Genomic DNA, 12,667 nt, shown 5'->3' with positions numbered 1-12,667 from the left:
GCATCAGCATTTATGAGTAATGGTCACATTTCTCTTATTGACAGGTTTAACTGTACTCCCTTTGCCAAAATACAGCGTAATTTGCACAAACTCATCCCAAAGCAGCTATTGCGACAGAATTCTGAAACAGAGTGACTCATTATACAAGTAACTAGCAATCAGAGAGCTCAACAGCTAACAACAAACTTCGTAGCGTCGGTTTGCAGTAACATTAGAGATTTCATGTTTATTTTCATACACGGAAACTCATGTTTCAGTATCTGTCGATAACTCTTAAAAAATTTCACTGGAGTGAAAAAAAATAAGAAAGGGAGTGTAACTACTGATATATCACCACATACAAGAATGTTCCGTGTGTTTTCTAACTGGCGAGACACTCTCCCGTTCGTGTGCCATCATTCGCAAAACTCTCGTTTCGATGTCTCGAGCGTTTAGGAGATAACAGGGATGTTTCGAATATTTCATTCTCGCGGGCGTGAGTGCGCTATACAGAATGCATTTTCTCGAGATCGGAGGCAGATAGAGACCTTCTCCCAAGTCTAAGGAAAAATTCAGCATGTTAGCTAAATTTCATACGCAGCAACATATGGTGTACTACGCACCGAACGCAAAATCCTAGCGACCCGTAATTTTCATTGCAAGCTTTTCGAATTTTGCGTAGCCTCTTACTATAATGTGTATACCACAATAAATGTGAACATTAGCGAGATGATGTGCACTTCGCCACGAAGCTGACAAATAACACTACGAATAGTTTCTGTAAAATCGTTCGTGGAACAATACAGTGTGCGCGCGCTTCGTTTCTGTCAGCGCAGAGCGTCGCCAACCGGCGCGTGCAAAGTATTTAAACGCGTCTCAGTATGCGTAGGATCCGCGTGACACACGCGGAACGTGCGCGTCGCGCTGTAGTGTCGTGTGACGTCACACGTGCTGTACGGGTCAGTTTGTGCTCACCGTCACGGCGGGCGAGTCGTGTTCAAACCTACCTCGGGATACTTATAATTTTTTTTCCGCTGTTCGCTACATTCAAATTTGAGTCCGTGTTATGGTGTAACGACCGTTTGCAACAACAGGGTGCAAGAAAGGGACAGTTGATTCCGCACAAGTACTCTATTAGAGGCAGAAAGGAATTGGCTTTCGAATGGGAACTGGTAACGTTTGAGGACAAGGCGACAAGTCAACCGAATCCTCCATAGGAAAACACGTCTGGTGTGTCACCCACGGCGTTAGTGACAGTACGTGTGTGTGGTAAGTACCTCTTACCGACGCACCTAATTTGTATGCCTGATGAGTGACAGATATGCCTCCTTGCGCGGTATAGGTGTTCATATGAATGTAATCACTTCCAAGGAAATGCTGAAAATACAATAATTTGTCACATAAACTGCAACAAATGAACGCAACAGTTGTTACACAGTTTCACTGTGCTCTGTCAAAACATACGTTTTCAACGGTTTTTTAAGTTGCGTTTCATGTTGGAAGTTTTGACTCTTGAATTCCCAAGTTGTAATATAGTTCACACCCGTTTATTTGTTGTTTTCATTTCTGTGAGACGTGTGTGTGGTATCTCAACTGCTCTCACTATTCATCATGTTTACTCGCAACGGTAACGTATTCTTACCACAGGACTCATATTCTATAACCAACGTATAGTATGACAACTGCTTTTTTTTGTGGTTTTAGGGCGCACAACTTCAATGGTCATTAGCGCCCTGACTACTCTAAGAATGCACCGCGAGGCACAAGTTGACCACAACAACTAAAAGGGAAAACACGATAAAAGACAGACTGACAGGCATAGGATTAAAAAACAGCATCATCAAATGTCCTTAGCGAGGTTTGTCAAATTGATAAAACGAAGAACACGAGCAGCTGCTCGTGGGTCATACGCTAAAATGGCATCGAAAGTATTTGGCAGGTTAAGATCGAGGCGCAGTGTGTTAAGATCTGGACAGGACATTAAAATGTGTCTAACCGTCAGCAAGTGCCCACTTGGGCAGAACGGCGCCGGCGCAGCCGTCAGCAGATGGCGATGGCTGAACCGGCAGTGTCCAATTCTTAACCGGGCTAAAACGACCTCCTCCCGCCGAGAAGGGCGTGAGGAGGACGTCCAAGCCACGGGAAGAGGTTGTAAGGCCCGAAGCTTGTTGTCGGTAAGTGCAGCCCAATCAGCATGCCACAGCGATAAGATGCGCCGACAAATGACCCTGCTAAAATCGGACGAAGGGACACAACAAGAAGCTGTCCGAGGCTGGAGGACCGCAGCCTTGGCCGCGGCATCTGCAGCTTCGTTCCCAGGGATACCGACATGGCCAGGAACCCACATAAAGCTAACTGGAGAACCGACGTCCACAAGCTGCTGAAGAGAGCGTTGGATCCGGTGTACGAAAGGGTGAACCGGGTACGGATCACTGAGGCTCTGGATGGCGCTCAGGGAATCTGAGCAGATGACATAAGCAGAATGTCGGTGGCGGCAGATGTAAAGAACAGCCTGGTAGAGGGCAAAGAGCTTAGCTGTGAAGACCGAACAATGGCCATGGAGCCGGTACTTGAAACTTTGTGCCTCGACAATAAAGGAACACCCGACCCCGTCATTGGTCTTAGAGCCATCTGTATAAATGAAAGTCATGTTGATGAACTTTGAACGAAGTTCCAAAAAACGGGAGTGGTAGACCGAACCGGTTGTGACCTCTTTTGGGAGCGAGCTGAGGTCAAGGTGAACGCGGACCTGAGCCTGGAGCCAAGGTGGCGTGCGGCTCTCGCCCACTCGAAAGGTTGCAGGGAGTGAAAAATTAAGGCGTTGAAGGAGGCGACGAAAGCGAACTCCAGGGGGTAGCAGGGCAGAGACATACAACCTGTATTGACGGTCAAGGGAGTCGTCAAAAAAGGAACGATAAGATGGATGGTCGGGCATTGACAGTAGCCGACAGGCATACCGACAAAGCAGTATATCGCGCCGGTAGGTGAGTGGCAATTCGCCAGCGTCAGCATGAAGACTCTCTACGGGACTGGTATAAAATGCTCCGATCGCAAGTCGTAAACCCCGATGTTGTATGGAGTTGAGGCGGCGTAAGATGGATGGCCGTGCAGAGGAGTATACGAAGCTCCCATAATCCAGCTTGGAGCGGACGATCGACCGATATAGACGAAGTAGGACGGTTCGATCCGCTCCCCACGACATACCACTGAGAACATGGAGGACATTTAAAGAACGGGTACAACGGGCGGCCAAATATGACACATGTGGAGACCAGCTAAGTTTCCTGTCAAATGTAAGGCCTAAAAATTTGGTTGTCTCCACGATTGGGAGAGCAACGGGACCGAGTCGTAAGGACGGTGGGAGAAACTCGTTGTAGCGCCAGACGTTAATACAGACTGTCTTCTCGGCAGAAAAACGGAAGCCATTGGCGACACTCCAGGAGTAAAGACGGTCAAGAGAACGCTGAAGACAGCGCTCCAGGACACGTGTACACTGCGCGCTGCAATAGATGGTAAAATCGATCACGAAAAGGGAGCCTGATACATCAGCTGGGAGGCAATCCATTATTGGATTGATCGCGATGGCGAAGAGCGACGCTCAAAACTGAGCCCTGTGGCACCCCATTCTCCTGGCGAAAGGTGTCGGACAGGACAGAACCCACACGTACCCTGAACTGTCGATCCATTAAAAAGGAAGGAATAAAAAGAGGGAGGCGACCGCGAAGGCCCCATGTATGCATGGCGCGGAGAATGCCCGCCCTCCAACAGGTGTCGTAAGCCTTCTCCAAATCAAAGAACACAGCCGCGGTCGGGAGCTTCCGCAAGAAGTTATTCATAATGAAGGTCGACAAGGTAACCAGATGGTTAACAGCAGAGCGGCGCCTACGAAATCCACATTGTACATTGGTAAGTAGGCGTCGAGACTCGAGCAGCCAAACCAATCGAGAGTTAACCATTCGCTCCATCACTTTACAGACACAGCTGGTAAGCGAGATAGGTCGATAACTAGAAGGCAAGTGTTTGTCCTTCCCTGGCTTAGGAATCGGGACAACAATAGACTCGCGCCAGCATGCGGGAACATGTCCCTCAATCCAGATGCGATTGTATGTACGAAGAAGAAAACCTTTACCCGCAGGAGAAAGGTTCTTCAGCATCTGAATATGAATAGAATCTGGCCCTGGAGCGGAGGACCGTGATCAGCCAAGTGCGTTTTCGAGTTCCCGCATGGTGAATGGGGATTATAACTTTCACAATTCGAGGAGCGGAAGTTAGGTGGCCTAGCCTCCTCTGCCTGTTTGCGGGGGAGGAAGGCAGGGTGGTAATGAGCGGAGCTCGAAACCTCTGCGAAAAAGCGGCCGAAGGCATTGGAGACAGCCTCAGGGGCCACAAGGACGTCATTCGCGACCTTCAAGCCAGAAACTGGTGAGTGGACCTTAGTGCCAGATAGCCGGCGCAGGCTACCCCAGACAACAGAAGAAGGAGTAAAACTGTTGAAGGTGCTTGTGAAAGCAGCCCAGCTGGCTTTCTTGCTTTCTTTGATAATACGACGACACTGAGCACGTAATCGTTTATAATTGATACAATTCGCCACTGTAGGGTGGCGTTTAAATGTGCGTAAAGCACGTCGACGAGCACGTAAAGCGTCTCTACATGCTGCAGTCCACCAGGGGACCGGTACGCGACGTGGAGAAGAAGGAGGGTGAGGGATGGAATATTCAGCAGCAGCGAGAATGACTTCCGTGAGGTGTGCGACCTGACGATCGCAGCTTGTAAAGGTTTGATCCTGAAAGGTCGCCCTGGAAGAGAAGAGCCCCCAGTCTGCCTTTGAGATGGTCCAGTTAGAGAAGCACGGAGAGGGGGTATGCTGCAGGAGATGGATAACACACGGGAAGTGGTCGCTCGAATATGTATCAGAAAGTGCATACCACTCAAACCGGCGTGCAAGTTGGGGAGTACATATAGAGAGGTCTAAATGGGAATAGGTGTGAGATGTGTCCGAAAGAAAAGTAGGGGCGCCAGTATTGAGGCAGACAAGATCGAGCTGGTTGAAAAGGTCTGCTAACAAGGAGCCCCTCGGGCAGGATGCTGGAGAGCCCCAAAGGGGATGGTGGGCATTGAAGTCTCCAGTTAACAAAAATGGTGCAGGTAGCTGAGCAATAAGTTGCATCACGTCTGCCCTGGTAATGGCAGATGATGGAGTGTAAACGGTACAAAAGGAAACGTAAAAGTGGGGAGAGTAATGCGGATGGCAACTGCCTGCAGGCCGGTGTGCAACGTGATGGGATCGTAGTAAATATCATCCCGGACCAGCAACATAACCCCTCCATGAGCTGGGATACCTACCACAGGGGGTAGGTCAAAACGCACAGAGGTGTAGTGTGCCAAGGCAATTTGATCGCATGGGCGTAGCTTCGTTTCCTGGAGGGCTACGACGAGCGGACGGTGCAAGCGGAGCAGCAACTTCAAGTCCTCTCGGTTGGAGCGAATTCCAGTGAATAAGTGCCATCGTAAGAAAAGGAAGATGAGAGAAGTGGTCACCTCGAAGGCCGCTTAGGGCCTGGCTTCGAGCGAGCACTGCCGCCGCTATCAGTAGGCGGACAGTCATCGTCCATTGGGTCTATAGGGTCATCGGCCATCTCGGGAGGATGGCCGGGAGGGGGAGCTCCTCCGCCGGTGAACGGCCAGATGTACAGCTACCAGCAGTGCGGCCAGGCGAAACGGATGACGGCCTGGGGCGGCAACCGCTGGGTGGCGCAGGAGAAGAAATGCGCCATGGCGGAGAAGGAGAACTGTGCTTCCTATGCGCCTTTTTGGGAGGACGTTGAGTGGAGGTACCGGTCGAAGGCTGGGAGGTCGAGGTACGGAGGAAGTCTGCACGGGATGGTTCCTTCTTGAAGGCCCGTGCATCTGACTTCGATGTCTTCGTCTTAGCAGAAGCTGAGGAAGAGGCTGGTGTCTGTGGGGTGCTGGGAGGAAGAGGAGACGTCGACCGCGCGATCTTAGCACTGGCCGAACGGACGACCGTGGTGCTGAAGGTCAGATCGCATGTCTGGGTTGCTACCTCCCGGGTAGTCCGAGGAGAGGCGAGGACAGTACTGTATTTCCCCGCTGGGAGCAGCGTGGGCTTCCTACTAGCCAATAGCTTGCGAGCAGCCGAGGTGGACACTTTCTCTTTGACCCGAATTTCTTGGATACAGCGTTCTTCCTTATAGACAGGACAGTCGCGGGAGGATGCGGCATGGTCACCCTGACAGTTCACACAACGAGGAGACGGAGGTGGACAGTCACCCTCATGGGCATCCCTGCCACAAGTGACACATTTAGCCGCATTGGAACAAGACTGTCTAGTGTGATTGAAACGCTGACACTGGTAGCAGCGCGTAGGTGTCGGGACATAGGGGCGAACAGAAATAACCTCGTAGCCCGCCTTGATGCGCGATGGCAGCTTAACACTATCGAAGGTCAAGAAAAGTGTCCGGGTCGGTACAAGGTCATTGTTGACCTTTTTCATGACCCTATGGACAGCCGTCACGCCCTGCTCAGCGAGGAAAGATTGAAGCTCCTCGTCAGTCAATCCGTCGAGGGAGCTAGTATAGACTACACCACGAGACGAATTCAAAGTTCGGTGGGCCTCCACCCGGACAGGGAACATGTACAGGAGGGTGGCCCGAAGCAGTTTTTGTGCCTGAAAGGCACTCTCAGTTTCTAGTAATAAGGTGCCGTTACGCAACCTGGTACAAGATTTGACAGATCCGGCTATGGCATCTACACCCTTCTGAATAACGAAAGGGTTGACAGAGGAAAAATCCTTTCCGTCCTCAGATCGAGAAACTACGAGGAACTGTGGGGCAGGCGGTAGTACTTTTGTCACTGTTGGCTGGTCACGTTTCCGTTTTTGGGTCGAAGTCGAGAGAGATGGAGTAGAATCCATTGCGGAGGAATCCCCCACGATTGCCAGCGTCTCCGATGGCGCGCTCCTTCCTTGTGGGGACCCTCTCAGAGGGCACTCCCGCCTTAGGTGAATGTTTACACCTCAGGTCACACCTCCCGAGAAACAGACAGAGGGACCAATCGGCATGGTCAGAAGGTATCAGCTCAGGCAATCACCCCTCCCCGGGCCTGGCCTTTGCCAGGGGGTACGCGCGTGCCTTACATGTCTACCCAGGGCGGGGACTTACGCGTTACCCCGTCACCGGCTACGCGTGCGAACGCGTGGGTCGGCCTTCAGGCACGCACAGGGAGGAAGGAAGAAGAGGAGAAAGAAGAGAGAGAGGGAGAAAGAGGACAGACTGTCTCAAACGCCGAGGCGGAGACCAGAGAAGGCAAGGAGAAGAAGGCAATGAGAAGGCAAGGAGAAAAAGGCAATGAGAAGGCAAGGAGAAAAAGGCAATGAGAAGGCAAGGAGAAAAAGGCAATGAGAAGGCAAGGAGAAAAAGGCAATGAGAAGGCAAGGAGAAAAAGGCAATGAGAAGGCAAGGAGAAAAAGGCAATGAGAAGGCAAGGAGAAAAAGGCAATGAGAAGGCAAGGAGAAAAAGGCAATGAGAAGGCAAGGAGAAAAAGGCAATGAGAAGGCAAGGAGAAAAAGGCAATGAGAAGGCAAGGAGAAAAAGGCAATGAGAAGGCAAGGAGAGGTCAAGGGAAAGAGTAAGGAAGGCAATGAGAAGGCAAGGAGAGGTCAAGGGAAAGAGTAAGGAAGACAGTGAGGTGGAGAAGAGCAAAGAAAGGAACCAACAAAAGGAAGGAAGAAACGAGAAGTGAAAAACCAAAAAGACCACGATTATAGGTCGTGGAACCGTCCGTCTCCGGACGCAGGTGCTAACTACCCCCGTGAGAGGGATGGACTCCTTTTAGTCGCCTCTTACGACAGGCAGGAATACCGCGGGCCTATTCTAATCCCCGGACCCGCAGGGGGGATGACAACTGCTTAGCAAACAGAAAGAGGAGAAAAATTGACGGGACGTACAGTTCATAATGTGAAACAAAGAAAACTAAAGTAAATGGCACGAGGTAGTTTTCAACGTGACCCATTTACTTGATAGTCCAACACCATGACCACTTAACCACGACACCGTGGCTATTCAGATCAATATTGCACTTGTCCGTTCACTGTTTGTATTTTTTATTTATTTTTTTTTTTTACAGTTCAGAACACTTTCTTACTGTTCCCATGCTTGATCTGTGTTCATTTTTAGATGGGATATCCACTGTGCCACCAAATCTAATGGGGGTGCTTTTTTCTTTTGAATTTCTGTAATTTATTTTTACTATTTTATTTTATATTCCTTTATTTCATTTATTATTATTTAAAATGTCTATTATATTCTTTTTTCGAAATTGTCGGTAAATATTTGAAGCTGTTTTCTTTTTAAATTGTACTACAACATAATTTTACTCTCACCGAGTGAATGAGTCATTTATGTCCCAGTCAGTCACATTTTTGACGAAGTAATTAAACTTACGATGATCAGAATAATTACGACATTATCTACTAAATTTTAGTGTAGATACCACTGTCACAGTAAATCTGTTAGTGTAATTTACAGGCTATGGTGTCTGTTTCTGTCGCAACGTTTTTCTTAGCAAGTAGTAAAAGTTTGCATATGACCCCCCAGCAGAACAGAAGAAAATCACAGTGTATTGTAACTAGCTTACTGCATTTTTGCAACGTAGCATACGGCAACGGTACAGTTTCTTTGTAAATGATAAACATCGGCTCCATTTCTTCATAAATGACGCACCGATTGACAGTCGAGAACAAAGTCGTTATACTTTCGGGAAAGAAGTGAGCGCTCTTGCGCTGCTGCTTGTTTGCAGCAGTGACCTAGCGGCAATGACCTCACAGTTGCGCCGTGAGTCCTGTGTATCAGAGGGTGTGGGTTGAGCCCCCTGCTGTCTTCTGCAGGCCTGGCTGTCCAGAATTGAAGGCGACATCGGGCTGCCTGGTTTGGTGGTTCCAGCATCGCCCTGAAATGAACATTATGTTAATGGGCCGAAGTTCTTCATTCATCAAATTATATTCCAATACCGAACATTCTCTGCCTCAGATACATTCAAGAAACAAAAAAATTCTGAATCTCATTTTGTAAATTCACAGTTTTTGATGGACGTGACCTTCTGCCGAATTTAAATACCATCTACCTCATACATTGCGCGGCACAGAATTTTGCTCTATCTGTGTCGTTCAAAAATTAGTGGTGTTTAGGGGTTAAGCAATTATGACTCACATTGTTTTTTTTTTGTTTTTTTACTTTATTGTTATTTTAAAACCTGTACAACAGGCAGGCTGTCAGCAGCACACTACGCTGCTCTTCAGCCATAGAAGACACAAGCAGCAAAAACAGTGAGAAGACACATAAGTCACAGAGCGGTGGGCAATAAAACAGGAGACACATAGAGACAATCACGGAGCCGTTCACACTCGTCGATAATCCACACTGCTAGCTGATGAGACGACGCACAACCACTGAAGATGATGATGGCACTGGTGAACGATGGAGGGGACGGTGAACACTAAACACTAAACACTAAACACACAAAACACTGATGGCGGCGACCTCCGGCGCGCGAATGTCCACGTAACGTGTGCGAGTCCGGGGACCTGCCAAGAGGGGTAGAAGGGGGAGGTGGGGGAGAAGGGAGAAAAAGGATGCCAATGGCTGAGGAGTCGGGGGCAGGAGGAGAGGAACAGGGGAGGGGAGGCCCGAGGGAGGAGGGGGGGAGAAAAGGAGGAGGGAGGGAAAAGGGAGAGGAGGGAGGGAGGGTGCCCAGAGGAGTAAGTACAGGAGGAGGGCGGGAGGATCAAAGTTGGTAGGAGGGGAAGATGGAAGGGAGGAGGGCATCATCAGGGAGGGGGAGCTGGCGGAAGCCACCTTGGGAGAGGGAAAGGAGGGTGGAGAGGTGGAGACCGTGGGACGTGCGAATACAGGCGCGGCAGCGGGCAGGGGTGGGAGAGGATCGGGGAGACGAGCGGGTAAGGAGGATCGAGTTTGCAGGAGGTGTACAGGATCCGTATCCTTTCAAGGAAAAGGAGGAGGTGGGGGAAGGGGATGAGATCGTAGAGGATCTGCGTGGGGGAGGGGAGATGGATGCGATAGGCGAGGCGGAGAGCATGGCGTTCAAGGATTTGGAGGGATTTATAAAAGGTAGGGGGAGCGGAGATCCATGCTGGATGGGCATAACAAAGGATAGGGCGGATGAGGGATTTATAGGTGTGGAGGATGGTGGAGGGGTCCAGACCCCACGTACAGCCGGGAAGGAGCTTGAGGAGACGGAGGCGGGAATGTGCCTTGGCTTGGATTGTCTGGAGATGGGGAGTCCAGGAGAGGCGACGATCGAGGGTGACGCCAAGGTACTTAAGGGTGGGAGTGAGGGCGATGGGACGGCCATAGACGGTGAGATAGAAATCAAGGAGGCGGAAGGAAGGGGTGGTTTTGCCTACAATGATGGCCTGGGTTTTGGAAGGATTGACCTTGAGCAACCACTGGTTGCACCAAGTGGTGAACCGGTCAAGATGGTATTGGAGAAGGCGTTGGGAGCGCTGTAGGGTGGGGGCAAGGGCAAGGAAGGCGGTGTCATCGGCAAACTGGAGAAGGTGGACGGGGGGTGACGGCGGCGGCATGTCCGCCATGTACAACAGGTACAGAAGGGGGGAGAGGACGGAGCCTTGGGGCACACCGGCGGAGGGGAAAAAGGTGTAGGAAACGGTGTTATGGATGGTGACATAGGAAGGACGGCGGGAGAGAAAGGAGCCGATCAGACGGACGTAGTTAATGGGAAGGGCGAGGGTTTGGAGCTTGAAGAGCAGACCGGAATGCCATACGCGGACATATGCACGTTCGAGGTCCAGGGAGAGGAAGATTGCGGAGCGGCGGGAATTAAGCTGTTCGGAAAGGAGATGAGTGAGGTGAAGGAGAAGGTCATCAGAAGAGAAGGACGGCCGAAAGCCACACTGGGTGACGGGAAGGAGGCGGTGCTGGCGGAGATGCTGGTGGATGCGACGGGTGAGGATAGATTCCAGACTTCCATGGCATCATGGGTGGGGGAAGGAGGACGAAGCGCAGCCTTTTTGGAAGCAGAGGAAGCAGGAGTGCCACAGGGGCGCTTGATGGCGGAGGAGGAGGTGTGGGGGACGGGAACAACGGGAATGTGGCGGGGAGGGGCAGGTCCCGGGGCCGGAGTCGGCGCCGGAGATGGTGACGGTGACGGTGAAGGCGAAGGCGACGGCGGCGATGACGATGATGGTGGCAGTGGTGGCGGTGATGGCGAAGGTGACGGGGAAAGCTGGGCGTGGGCAGTGGCCCGACGGGCCACCACCCGAGCCGGAGCTGCAGTGACAGGCTGGGGGAGTGGGGGGAAGGGATCAGAACGAGAGGAGCGGGAGGAAGAAGCGGGAGAGGGGGCGACAAAGATAGAGGGTGAAGGGAGAGTGAGGAGAGGCGGAATGGAAGGAGGGGGGTGGGACTGGGCACACCAAGTTATAGTGGTGGAGGCGGTGGAAGGGGAGGTATAGACAATGGCGGTGGTGGTAGTAGTGACAGTGGTGGTGGGGGCGGACATGACGGGAGAGAGAAACAAGAACGAACAGAACGAAGAGGAAAGGACAGAAACTGGGGACAGACAAAGACGAAGACGGATGAAGACGAAGACGGCCGTAGACCAAGGTCAGGACGGAGGCGATGGCGGCGACCAGGCGGCACCGGCTGGCGGCGGCGAGCCCCGGCAGGCGGCGACGGCGGCGGCGGCGGCGGCGGCGGCGGCGAGCACCGGCAGGCGGCGACCAGGCGGGGCGGCGAGCCCCGGCAGGCGGCGACGAGGACCGGAAGGCGGCGACCAAGCGGCGGAGGCGGCGGCGAGCACCGGCAGGTAGTATGGACGGCAAGCAGACGACACGGCAGGGAAACGGCGGGGATCTTCCACGTCGAAGGTGCACCCTGAGAGTAGCCCACGCAGTGAAACTCTTCGATGAAGAAGAGAGGGAATCCAACCCTCGAATCGCTGCATGGACTCACATTGTCTTTTTTTTTTTTTTTTTTTTCCTTTATTGAATTTCAATTCCCCCCGAAGGAGGCGGGCTGGCAGCAGCTTAGGACGCCGCTCTGCAGCCTACAGGTTTTCTGACAAAGAGCAGGAGAATAAATAATAATAAAAAACAGGCGATAAAATCGGGGACCCATTGAGTAACAAGGTGAAAAGAAAATGGGGAAATGAAAACAAACAACAGAGGGATGATGAAGCGAATAAAAATACATACGGAGCAGACAGGGGAAACAATAGACAATTAAAAAAACACGGCGACAGTCTGGATTCTGTTCGCAAAGTATATAAAACGCACACCCAGCGACAGCATGGTTTCTGTTCGCAACACAACACTGAATAGTCACTAGAACACAGCACGAAAAAGTCGGCAAAGGTGACACCACAGTCGAGAGCAGGTGGGGGGAAACTGAACAGGAGATGGGAAAACAAAAAGGGGGGGAAAGGAGAGTAAAAGCGAAGGGGGGGGGAACCGGGAAAGGAGCTGATGGAGGATGAGGACCCATAAGAGGGGTGGGGGGGCAGACGCGACAGGGAGGGGGGTAGGCAGAGGAGGGGAATACAAAAGGACTGGGGGGGAGAAGGGAGGTAGGGAGAGGTGTAGTGGGGAGGAAACAGGACGGAAGGGGGGGGAAGAGGGAGCCCAGGGAAAGG

At 51.5% G+C, this 12,667-nt stretch overlaps 1 protein-coding gene across 1 annotated transcript in view; it reads right to left on the bottom strand.

Annotated features, from left to right (window-relative positions):
• LOC124553244 (YLP motif-containing protein 1-like) overlaps positions 1–12,667 on the bottom strand; it is a gene marked incomplete at its 5' end in the record, with an annotated part of 63,226 nt that overhangs the window by 50,426 nt on the left and 133 nt on the right. The window contains one exon of the mRNA XM_047127132.1: positions 10,322–10,378. Coding sequence (XP_046983088.1) covers positions 10,322–10,378 — 57 coding nt within the window. The remainder of the gene's footprint in view (positions 1–10,321; positions 10,379–12,667) is intronic.

Source organism: Schistocerca americana, chromosome 11 (assembly GCF_021461395.2).
Source record: "Schistocerca americana isolate TAMUIC-IGC-003095 chromosome 11, iqSchAmer2.1, whole genome shotgun sequence".
Lineage (NCBI taxonomy): Eukaryota > Metazoa > Arthropoda > Insecta > Orthoptera > Acrididae > Schistocerca > Schistocerca americana.
Note: the sequence above shows the minus strand (reverse complement) of the source record. Positions and strands in the feature narration are given on the sequence as shown.